Raw genomic sequence first — 12,518 nt, forward strand, 5'->3', positions numbered from 1 at the left:
CCCCTAGACCATGGTACGGTGCATTGTGACAGTGCCAACGGGTACAAGATGTGCACCATCAACTGTGAGCCAGGGTTTAGGTGCGTACGCAGCAAAATATTTCTCTCTGAGTAAAAGAGATGTGTTGTAGAACATATACGTAAATGGATTGGAATCCAGACTATGCATAATGTACAAAATGACTAATAAACTGGTACAAGATCTGCATCATCAACTGTGGGGCTGGGTTTAGGTGCGTACACAGCAAAACATTTCCCTGTGAGTAGAAGAGATGCGTTTTAGAACATACGTAACTGGATTGGAATCCAGACTATGATGTACAAAATGACTAATAAACTGGTGGGTGTACCAACTACCAAGTACCTAATACCAGCTCAGAAAAGAACAAGAAATAGCCATGCCTTCAAGTACCGATGTTATCAACCAATTTTACTTTACTACTATCGTAGAGTGGAACTCACTGTCACCAAGTACAGTGGGGGTATCCAAACTAGATAGCTTTAAGCAACGTTTAGGTTTAGATGTTCAAAGGCTAGGTGTAACACGTCGTTCGGTGTAACAAGCCGCGCCGTATGCCTGCGAAGCTGGTGTGTTACGCCGAAGGGCGGTTATACCGGCTAGGCAGATACAGATTGCGCAAGAGGAGGGACTTACGAGTATGATCAGTATTCCATGGACAAATTTCAGACTGGATGACTGTCAGAAAGCGGACGTAATCAAATCAGATAAGCAATATTAATCAGAGTGCATCACATATGATAAGCCAAAACATCCCTCTATGTAGGAGGCTGTGATAATCTGTTTCATAACACGGAGGTTGTGTAAGCCATCCATTAAAGACGTCACCAGTGTTACAAAATCCGAATGTATAATCCGTATGATCGCTGACGGCTACCCACAGAGAACATCACTGCGTTTGTGTTAAGGCCATGTTGATTTGATTATACGGATGACATCCGCGCGTGCATGAATTTTCATCCGCCCCCTCCCCCCAAGAAAAATTTAACTGCTGGCTAATTTTTTTGTTCGACGTAAATTGTTCCATGTGCCATCCTCCCCACATGCATTCACCACAGAACTGAAGATGCGTGCAGCATTTGACATTAAAACATCTGGACTTGGAAACCAGTTATGTCTCAGTCATGTTGCGAGGCGACCCTCTTCAAGGAGACCACCTGTCCAAGGTGACCTCTCTTCTTCGGTCCCCTGGGTGGCTGGCTTGGACAGGTTGACTGTTATCAAATTGGCATTACCTAATTTGGTTGTCAACACATCAACCCATGCGCACGTCAGCCTTACACAACTGGCGGCTACAACAAAGTATTATCTCAAAACAACTTAGTCCTGCTGGTGGGCAATGGAGAACCATTGAACCAAGCTATCACGGAACTTGGTCCTCTCGGGTGGAACCAAAAGAATGATTCTGTAACAATAGCCGTTCACTGAAGTGTAATTGAAGTGTTTTATGAAAACAGGGTAAGGGCACTCCTGATATATCGATCCCAAACTCTAAATCAACACAAAAGGTTGTCAGATAATGAAAATGGTAAACTTTGGCGGTTGTCTTGGTTACCCATCGATTTTAATTGATTTGTTTGACAAACAGTATCGACCTAGATTTCTAGAAAATTCTAGTTATGAAAAACAAGATTATGGAAGGACCAGATTGCATGTACTAAGGCAGTTTTGCGTAATAAGTCAACTTTAGTGAAGCAAAAAAAAATGGATGTTTAATTAGAAAAAAATGATACAGCTAGCTTACTGGGATATGATTACACAGGGGAAGAAATATGATCTCGAAGTGTGAAAGGAAAGAAAACGCTTAGGCCAGCCGTCCATGTTCAAATTGGGATGATTAGAACGTTTTCTGGAGAACAGTTGTGTCATTTCGTTTTGATACCGATTTTCATTTCTTTTGTTTTATCGAGTTTTTGCTCAGTGCATATCTTGAAGCCAGACTAGATATCCGGCATTTCTCCTCGAGCTCAACTTCCCCCCGTACCGGTAATTTTGACATGCGGGCCTAGTGCTTTTAGCCACCGAAGGGAACTGGCCAACGACTCGATGTCTAGTCTGGCTCCCAGGATACTCAGTACAAGGCCACAGCAGTTTCTATTAACTGTATAATCACGAGAGTAACCAGTTGCTCTAAGTGTTAGTTAAAGACATCCAATGCAGATTTAGGGCTGGGAAACCCGATTTTTCAAAGTCAATATTCTAGTCATTTATCTAGTTGAGTTGAAACCACACTATCAAAAGTATCCCAATGTATATTGACCCTAATGGAGCAAAAATACCCAACATTCTGACGGAATATTGTTACTGGAAGGGCCCTTGGCTGATTTTAGGGTACCACCCATATAATAAAAGACTCAAGACATATTGGGGCTTGTTTCTGCAGCCAAATACCCAAGTATGAAATACTAATTGAAATGTGCTAATAATGTAAAGCAATATGTGTCAATATCATAAAGATTGCCTTATTCAGAATATTTCAAGTTTTGCTGCTCTGAAATCGCATTGGATGCCTTTAACATATTCTTCCGACATTAAGATTCACTTATGAAAAGAATACACGCACACAAATGAGACAAAATATGCTGATTTTTCTCCATTTTCCTCCCCAGACACTCCGTGGGCAGCACGTACGTTTGTGAGTTCGCCAGCGGCAAATGGTCGCCAGGGTTGCTGGGAGAATCATTCCCACCATGCATCGGTGAGTACCGCTAACTTTCCTCCGGCTACCACTTCTGAAACGCACCAATGGCAAGTCTTTATACTAAATGCCGTTTGCCCATAGCCTGGGTGCCATCCAACTTGCTATGGGGCAAATCGGATTACACATAGTCTGCCCCTGACTGGGCGAACAGATTCAGATTTCTGTGGACACTATATGACACCATTTTGATATCTGTTTTGTATAGTTCACTTTAGCCTCTACCAAGCTTCGGGAGGCGGTTGGAAAGAGTAAAAATTGACCCGGGGATATGCCTGGGGAGAGCGGCAAACTGTTCTCTTAGTGCGGACCAACTCCCCAGGCATATCATCTGTATCTTTGGCCAGTTCTACTCTTTCCAGCCGCTTCACGAAGCCTGGTAGATGCTATAGTTCACTGCTTATTTCATGTGGCGAATGTATGAAGAACAGCGTATAGCAACGCGCGCAGAGTCACGTTTCATAACTGTTATCTGATATTGCGGATTCATTTCATGAACGTCACAGAATAGTGCACTTGACTCAAGAGCCAACAGGTGGCGCTTTCATAAGGCTGCTCACGGCCCAAGTGGAGACACTCAAGTACCGCAAGTGCAATCGAAACACTTGAGACGGAGACATCAAATGTATAAATCAATACGTTAATCCGCTAGGTCCTGATTTCGCAATCCCACACCGATTCTTAAAATTTGTTTTGTAAGTTCAAGGTTTCATGCTCATGAGGGGCAGTATATAACTATTCTGTTTAAGATTTAGATTTTCGTTCTCCAAGAAAACTGTCTTTGTTCTCATGTACTTTTGCTTCCCATCTCATCTATCCATCCATCCATCCATTTATAAATTCATCCATTCATTCAATCATTCACTCGTTCGTTCATTCATTCGTCCATTCATTCATTCACTCGTTCGTTCACTCATTCGTCCATTTATTCACTCGTTCGTTCATTCATTCGTCCATTCATTCATTCACTCGTTCGTTCACTCATTCACCTACTCACCCAATCATTCATTCACTCACTCGTTCGTTCGTTCGTTCGTTCATGCATTCATTTATTCACCTATTCCTTCCTTCACTCACTCACTCACTCACTCACTCACTCACTCACTCACTCACTCACTCACTCACTCACTCACTCACTCACTTATTCATTCATTCTTTCAACAAACTGTTTCCCACTTCAGCTGGTAAGGTGGAGTGCGCCACACCGGATCCCCCGGTGAACGGCATGCTGTCGTGTAACGTCACCAACGACAAGCAGATGTGCTTCCCGACCTGCCGCAAGGGCTACCAGTTCGCCACGCCCATCTCCCAGTCCTACGTCTGTGACTCCACGTCCGGACAGTGGTCGCCAGCCGGCGGGTTCCCGGAGTGTATCCGTGAGTTGAAAAACGCTTTCATCGACATTTCGTCGAAATTTATCAACATCAAAAATAGTTTGTCAGAACTTGGTAATTCTCCTGGGAGCAAAGGGTTCTGGGTAGGGTGAGTGCACTGCATAAGTAGGGGTTCCAATATGAAACTTGGCAATTTCTAAAGCTATGACATTAAGAGTGTTTTAATTCCCCCAAATCAACCTCATGAGTATATAACATTCTTAAATATCATACTTTGAGCGTAAGAAATTCATTTTGCTTAAGGGAACGTGGATAAAAGAGTTTAACAAAGAGTCGTCATGTCCGGAATAGTGGACTATTCCAAAAATTCCCGCGAACTTCCAAAGACCCGGAAGTGACGGAGCAAAGCCGGGTCAGCATTCCCGCGATTTTCTCACGATGCTTCTTCAAACCCGGAGAGGACAACAGAAGCTTACTGAAGCATCTCGCAGTTCCAGACATGTATCTAACGTACACCCACCTCTCCACAGCGGAGATGCTGCCTGCGGTCACTCCCGGCAAGAGCATGGCTCCAGTGGTCGCCGGTGTAAGGCACAGGAGTAAGTACATTCAAATTTAGTACATACTAGTATACAGCCAGATAAGCCGATAGATCAACCAGCGATAGATCATAGATAGTGTGTCACTGTTTGAGTAATGATGTGCAAGGCGGTAGAGCTCTGATCCCATCAAGAGTTCAAACCTTATGAAATATTGTCATTTGTTCTAGATTAGCCTCTAAGTAAATGTTAGGATAGAAGATCGTAACTTTTTTCAGTGTGCATGTGTGTGTGTGTGTGTGTGTGTGCGCGTGTGTGTGTGTGTGTGTGCGTGTGTGTGTGTGTGTGTGTGTGCGTGCGTGTGTGCGCGCGCGCGCGTGCGTGTGTGTGTGTGTTTGTTTGTTTGTGTGTGTCTACGTGCATGAGTGTGTGTGTGTGCATTATAAAAAAGCGATGAAACCAGCTAGCAGTTTTAACGTCTTTAACAAGTTTAATGGTACAGTGAAGTAACCCGCATGCCATGCCCCCTTCAGCCTACATCTCGGCACAGGCTGGCATGTGTACAACCTGGGGACAGCACCATTTCCGCACATTTGACGGGCGCATCTTCAACTTCAAGGGCACCTGTTCTTACGTGCTGGCAAAGGACTGCTTTGACCTCACTTTCAGGTAAATTAGATATCAGCTAAGTCTAACTTCACAACAGTCACTTAAAGCAACCTGAATTAAGTTCGTTTCTTCGTTCGTTCGTTCGTTCGTTTGTTCGTTCGTTCCTTCGTTCCTTCGTTCCTTCGTTACTTCGTTCGTTCGTTCGTTCGTTCGTTCCTTCCTTCCTTCCTTCCTTCCTTCCTGCCTTCCTTCCTTCCTTTCTTCCTTCCTTCCTCCCTTTGGTACTACCCTCCTTCCTTCCTTCCTTCTATCCAGCCTTCCTTTCCTCCTTTGTTTCATCATTTATTTATTCACTCATTGATTCATCTGTTGTTTGATATCAATGTAGGATCTTGATGGTTATTTAACTATTTAGATTATGTAGCTGGAGCATTAATGTACCCAGATACCTAATTCAACTGTCCATATCTGTACAGCATCCATGTACACAACGACCGCCAGTGCCGGCCTGCGACCAAGTGTCAGCGTAGCGTGACAGTGTTCCTGGGACAGGAGACGCTGGTCATGAGGAACGACGCTGAGGGGCCATCGGTGTATCACGGCGAGGACAAGGTCAAGATTCCCACCAACATGTTTGGAACCGTCATCGAGAAGGTCAGTAATTGTTTAGGACACTGTTGTTTACAGATCTAGTTTTAATCAACCTTTGGAATGTGGTCTCAGAACCAAGAGGTTCTGGGTTTGAATCCTGCTATGTCACTGATCTTTTGCCATTGGCAAAGACACTTTTCTCACTCCACTCAGGTGAAAAAGAGTATGCCAGAATGATCATTTTCATGATCGTGGGCATAAAGGAAGAAGAAGAAGAATGTTGTGTTTAGCCCTAGGAACTGTTATACATAGACCTAAATGCCTGGATATGCTTTCTACATTTTGACCCATTCAAGAATATCTCAATATATTGGTTGAAGTTGAGTCTTTATTAAGACAGGTTCAAAAACAGCTCTTCATCCATCCATCCATCCATCTATCCATCCATCCTTCCATCTGTCCGTCCGCCCATTTATTATTCATTAATTCATTTAACACATATTTTCATAGGTTGCGGGATTCGTAATGCTCCGAAGCGGTCTCGGTTTCAAGATTGAGTGGGACGGAGAAGAGGCCATCTTCGTTTGGGTGTCAGAACCACTGTTTGATAAGACTTGTGGTCTGTGTGGTCGTTGGAACAGAGATCCTTCCGATGACTTCACTGACATCCACGGCAACGTGGCATACTCCCTTGCACAGTTTGCCAACAGCTGGAAGATGCCAGACAGCTTCTCCGGTCAGAAAATATTCTTATTCTATATTCATATATTAAAAAGTTAACTCTTAAATACATTTCTAAAGTATAGGATATTAAAATTTTCTTATACGCAACCAGCACTTCCCTCACCTTGCTTACGTTTGATTACTACTAGACACTTCTTCTTTGGACTGGAGTACTTCTTCTTGCCACTATATGTACAGCATAACTCAGTGTGCTAGTCTTTGGCCATTATTATTTGTCTGTGTGTATTGAATAACAATTTACTACATATCTCTTTTTCACTCCATTGATGTTAGGTTAATTGCTTTGTTAGATAAACTTTTATTTGCTACGTTCCAAAAGTATATACAGTTGTAGGTACTTACTGTACAAGTGTGTTCTACTACCATTCTAACTTCTACTGCCCACCACCACCTATATCATGAACAATATACAGTATTTTATAAGAAGACACAAAAAAGTCATACCATTACTAGATAACTTATGATGGTGATGATGAGATAGCTCTGTAGTAGTGTGTTCTTTTATATTCTCCCTGATGTTTGGCCTAACCTTGGTGTTGTACATGTCTTGGTCACAGACTCTTGCCCAGATGCCTCCACTGACACCTACTGTCAGTCCAACACAGAGGAGAGGTACGCTCGCTCCATCTCTGCCATCAACGGCTGCAGTTATCTCATGAACACTGCCTGCACTGAGGTAAATCTACAGTTAAACTTGCAAAGCAGTGTTCTAGCCATTGTTGGTCTTTCTGTCATTTGACAGAATTTTGCTACTCACAACAGACAAAAAGTTTGCCCAATCTGTCATCTTAGGGACAAAAATTGGCTTGGAAAGAAATGCCATTAGTGTAAGCTTAGTCTACCAGTAACAATTTCCCCTCAAAAGATTTCAAAATTTTCCCCTAGGATTGCCGTGCCTCCAGTGCAATGTCTTGCATCCTTTGGTGCTCAACACACTGTTAGGTCAAATCAAATTATACATACAGACTTGGCAAGGTAACATAACAATGCATGTGCTTACAGAGAAGACTGCACTCAAAAAGATTTGGTATCTTCAACACACTCCCAAGTCTTATACATACTAGAGAAACATAACCCTTTTTGGCATCTGTTGACTTAGATGGTGGATCCGAACCCGTACTTTGAGGCTTGTAAGGAGGACATCTGCTTTGGTGCTTCTAACCGTACGTCGTTGGAGTGTGACTCCATGGAGGCTTACTTCCGCGAGTGCACACGTCAGGGTATCAGCATCGCCTGGAGGGCCCCAGACCGCTGTGGTAAGATGTTTGTTCTTCTGTATCAAATTAAAGCTCTGAACTATTGTGGAGAGATACAATGTATCTTTTCTTCTGTATCAGTTGTTATATTTCTTCTTCTCTATCTTTATGAAGTTTCTATCTTTATGAAGTTTAAGTTTAAGTTGGTGAGATATATTCATCAAATTTAACCTCTTGACTGTTCTTGTAAGATATCTCTTCTTCTGTGTTAGCATGCTTAACCTCCAGACTGTTGTGATATTCCAGAATAGCTGAGATGAGATATGTCTTCTTCTCGTCTTTTGTACATTTGTGTATACTAGTATGTGGAAAGTTTAATCTCTCAGCTGCTTTATTCTATATCAGAAATAAATTTCTCTGTGGTCTACCAGTCATTTTATGTCAAACTTTCAAAGATTATAGTGATCAACATAATGAATTGTTGAAATGCTCTGTCCCTTGCCAGGTATGACCTGTCAGAATGGCATGGTGTATGACCCCTGCGGTAGCTCCTGCCCCCAGACCTGCTACTCCCACACCTACGACTGTGTGGATAACCACTGTGTGGACGGCTGTCACTGCCCCAGCGGGACCTTCCTGCACAACAACCAGTGCATCCCACGTGAGGAGTGCCCCTGTCAGTACCGTGGTACGGAGTACGCACCGGGGTCGCGTATCCAGCAGGACTGCAACCAGTGCTACTGTCTGAACGGAAAGTGGAGGTGTACTGAGGAACAGTGTGAAGGTGAGATCATTCATTTAATAAATATCTATTTCATCATAAAGTGGCTAGGTAGCCCATTCAGCTTGTAAGAGCTGATTTCCGATGGAGCCCAGCATAGATGTTCACAATACAACAGAAGAACTTTATTGCAACACAATTGTAATGAGTACAGCATATGGCAAAGTTACATTACATAGATGGTAGATGTTAACAATGCCTAACAGGTCTACTCTAAGAGGTGACAGTTCTAACTCTTCTAAGAAGCTAATCTACTTTCATATAACGACACGACATGGTTACATTTAGTCAGGCAACAAAAGGTAAACAACAGTCATGTTGGACTGCAGGATTTGTATTTTATATATTAGATTCTAATTTTCATTTTGTATTAACATGTAGGTCTGTACTTTTTGTGTGGGTCAGCCGTATACCAGCTTGATCTGCCTATGCTCATGCAGACTTTGTAACAACTTGTATCATCGCCAATTAATGCAAATATTACTCTGTTCCTGATAGCCGTGTGCTCCACCACTGGATACCGTCACTACACCACCTTTGATGGGAAGCAGTATGACTTTGCTGGAGACTGCAGCTACACCCTGCTGATGAGTAACCCTGACATGCGCCTGGCTGAGACCTACAATGTCATCGTGGAGAACCATGACTGCAACTCTGGATTCTGCTACCGTTCTGTGCTCATCAAGACTCAGGTATGATTGTTGACACTTTCAGAAATATCTATTAATTTTTCATTACTGTGCTCCAATTTTCCTGTCATGCAAATCTTGACAAAACATTCATCTTTCCTTAACTGTTTGTCAAAACTTAAAGTTTGAAATGCATCAAAGTACAAGGAAACCCTTTTTTAAATGTAATTTTGAAAATTCTGTATAAATTTACAATTGTTTGATTCAATGTATATATGCTGAGTGTAAATTTTGTCCATTGTATGACTGTATAAACTAACAATCAGGGTTTTCCCCAGGGTTAGCACCTCACAACAGTTTATGACTAGTTGGACAAACCCAGCTGTTGTCAATGTAAGCCGAGCAAGTAAATCAATATAGATTGTTATTGAGGATATTTTTTTTGTACTTTTATACCCCAAAAAATGCCATGTATTTGTAACCACCTGAAAATTACATGTAGATGTAAGTTACTAATCTTCGAACAATTGTTGCTGTCCAGGGCTCTACTCTGAAGATGACCACAGGCCACTCCCTGATGCTGAATGGAGGATATGAGATCACCTCTCTGCCTTATGCTGCCCCAGGATTCTACGTTGAGAGGGTTTCTTCACTCTTCCAGAAGGTAAGTCTTGTCTTCTGCCTGCCCTGTTTTTACAAAACGTTAGGTAAAGCAAAGATGTTGTACAGTATTTATCTGGATGAATAAAAGACAAGTGACCAGAATAAAAGACAAGTAGCCAAGCTTAACTACAAAACTTATGCCCTGTCTTAAAGTTTTCTTCTTTTTTTATCACAAAAGAAATTTCATCTGTATTGGTTAATCATAATGACCAAACTCTCACAAGTTTATGTTCGGAACGCGATTGGTCATTAATTATCCTGATGAAGGCAACAGTGGTCATTGAAAATTTTATCCCTTTGTGATCTTTGTGTTGGAAAAAAACTTTAACATCATACTATTATGATTCTCTTCTTCTAGTTCTAAAGAGTACACTCTTTATTTCATTACTTCATCACCCTTACTTCAGGTGACCCTTGACAATGGACTGAAGATCTTGTGGGACGGCAGTAACAGGGTTTACGTGGTGGCGACCCCTGACCTGATGGGCACCATGGTGGGTCTGTGTGGTAACTTCAACAACCAGCAGTTTGATGACTTCTACACACTCAGCAAGGACATCGAGTCACATCACGTCGCCTTTGCCAACAAGTGGAAGGTAAAATACTGTGATTTTCTATTTTTTTCACGATACCTTTATATCCACGGTTTCCACGCTCACTTCTGTCCCATGGACTTTCTCATTACTGTCATCAAATCATTGTCAATACTAAATCTTCACAGAACACAATGACCATTGAAGCATCATTTGCAAGGAAACAAAATTAGTATATACCAATGACTGAAAAATTGGTAGCCTGGGTACCATCCTGGTTAGTGTATGCCTGCTCCCACAGTCACTACTGATCATCCGATAGCAACTTGTAAACTAACCAGGATGGTACACAGGCTATAAAATTGGATGTTTAGGAAACCATACCAAGCATGAGGTTTTCATCGATTAAGACCACATGATCACTAGCAGAGCCATTACTATGCCATCATAGCATTTTGTCTTTTTTTTAATACTATGATAGATACTAATAAGATGTCATTATCTTGTAGGTTGAGGAGCTGTGTCCTGACATCTCCATGCAAGAGGAGTCCCATCCCTGTGACATGTACACTCAGCGTAGGCTGACAGCAACAGCAAAGTGTGCTATCCTGAAGAAAGAACCCTTCAGGCGTAAGTATCACAGTTAATTTTTGGTATTTGAATGTGTAGCAAGTTGTAAAAACTGCATTTTAGTATTTTTAGTATTATTAAGTGTTATAATTATAATTATGATAACCATTTCATTCAAGCCTGCATAGGCTTTTCTCATTATAGAAATAAAACTATTTTGTTAGTACCATTTTTACATCTGTGATGGTCTAACTTTTACCTAAAAGTGAAATGTGTCAGATATTTACAGTCACTGTTCCTACATTGTATATTAAGCCATGAAATTTATAGTTCATCACATTTTGACTTAAGTCATAATAAGCATTTAATTCAAGCCTGCACTAAGCTTTTCTGATTGTCATTAGAAATGAAGCTATATTGTTAGTGCCAGTTTTCTTCCATGACATTTGTGATGGTCTAACTTTTCCACAAAAATGTTTAAATCCTGTTTTGCTTGATGATTGATCTTGTAACACCTTTCCATTCCACAGAGTGCCATGAGGCTGTGAATTTCAAGGCCTACTACGACAACTGCATGTACGATGTGTGTGCCACTGAGGTGAACTCAGGTATCAGCCCGTTCTGTGATGCTCTGGCTGACTACGCACACATGTGTGCCAAGCAAGGAATTGTGCTGGACTGGAGAAGCCAAGTGACCGAGTGTGGTAAGCTTGAGAAGAAATGTCAGAAACAATCTTCACATTTGAGACCATGTTAGCTCTATCTGTATTCATACAATACTTACATTTAGTATTGCATGTAACACAATGTTGTAACAATACTGATGTATGTCACAATTGCTTTACGACACTAAGCTTCAGTGCATAGTGAACCAGTAACACCTAGCTCCAGTGCACAGCGAATCATGTAACACTTAGCTCCAGTCATATTATCCTGATGAAGATGACGGACGTTCATCGAAACATTGGCTCAATGTAAAATAAATGGTTGTGAATAAATCTTTTTTGTTAACAGATATGGACTAAGTTGTCCATATCTGTTAACAAAAAAGATTTAAGATGGAGAAGTCTACAAGCTGCATGTAAATTGACTCATTTGACTTTATCAGGATCCACAATTTAACTTCAAGACATCTCTGTTAGCTATTCTTCCTTAATATGTAATATATCAATACTAAATAACATTGCACAATCCTATATCTTACAGAGCTGCAGTGTACTGGTTCCCTGGTCTACAAGTCCTGTGGTAAGGCTTGTCGCACCTCCTGTGGTGCCCTGGCCCAGAACCACGACTGTGAGGAACACTGTGTGGAAGGCTGCATGTGCCCTGATGACCTGGTGCTGGACTATGACGGTCACTGTGTCCCTGTGGAGCAGTGTGTGTGTCTGTACCAGGGACAGGCATTCAAGGCTGGAGACACTGTCATGCAGGAGTGCAACATCTGGTAAGTGGATCATGTTAATACTTCTGTCCGTAAGAAGGGAAGAAGGGAAAAATGCATTTTCATAATCCTAGACAGTCAAATGGTAGGCTAATCAAACCTGTTGTGCAAAACTCCTACCGGGATCCTAGTTGAACTGGGCAGCAGGGAACATCTACTCGACAGAAGGGAG

At 41.8% G+C, this 12,518-nt stretch overlaps 1 protein-coding gene across 1 annotated transcript in view; it reads left to right on the plus strand.

Annotated features, from left to right (window-relative positions):
- Positions 1 to 3,911: 3,911 nt before the first annotated feature.
- Positions 3,912 to 12,518, plus strand: part of LOC109469577 — a 36,190-nt gene continuing 27,583 nt past the window's right edge. The window contains exons 1-14 of the mRNA XM_019768111.1: positions 3,912 to 4,092; positions 4,581 to 4,649; positions 5,123 to 5,258; positions 5,675 to 5,852; positions 6,300 to 6,525; positions 7,091 to 7,209; positions 7,633 to 7,789; positions 8,235 to 8,513; positions 9,009 to 9,202; positions 9,681 to 9,803; positions 10,210 to 10,398; positions 10,845 to 10,965; positions 11,436 to 11,609; positions 12,112 to 12,349. Of these exons, the coding sequence (XP_019623670.1) occupies positions 3,942 to 4,092; positions 4,581 to 4,649; positions 5,123 to 5,258; positions 5,675 to 5,852; positions 6,300 to 6,525; positions 7,091 to 7,209; positions 7,633 to 7,789; positions 8,235 to 8,513; positions 9,009 to 9,202; positions 9,681 to 9,803; positions 10,210 to 10,398; positions 10,845 to 10,965; positions 11,436 to 11,609; positions 12,112 to 12,349 (2,354 nt within the window). The 5' untranslated portion in view covers positions 3,912 to 3,941. The remainder of the gene's footprint in view (positions 4,093 to 4,580; positions 4,650 to 5,122; positions 5,259 to 5,674; positions 5,853 to 6,299; positions 6,526 to 7,090; positions 7,210 to 7,632; positions 7,790 to 8,234; positions 8,514 to 9,008; positions 9,203 to 9,680; positions 9,804 to 10,209; positions 10,399 to 10,844; positions 10,966 to 11,435; positions 11,610 to 12,111; positions 12,350 to 12,518) is intronic.

The sequence above is a fragment of the Branchiostoma belcheri genome, unplaced genomic scaffold (genome assembly GCF_001625305.1).
Source record: "Branchiostoma belcheri isolate BF01 breed outbred unplaced genomic scaffold, Haploidv18h27 scaffold209, whole genome shotgun sequence".
In the NCBI taxonomy this organism is placed as follows: Eukaryota; Metazoa; Chordata; class Leptocardii; order Amphioxiformes; family Branchiostomatidae; genus Branchiostoma; species Branchiostoma belcheri.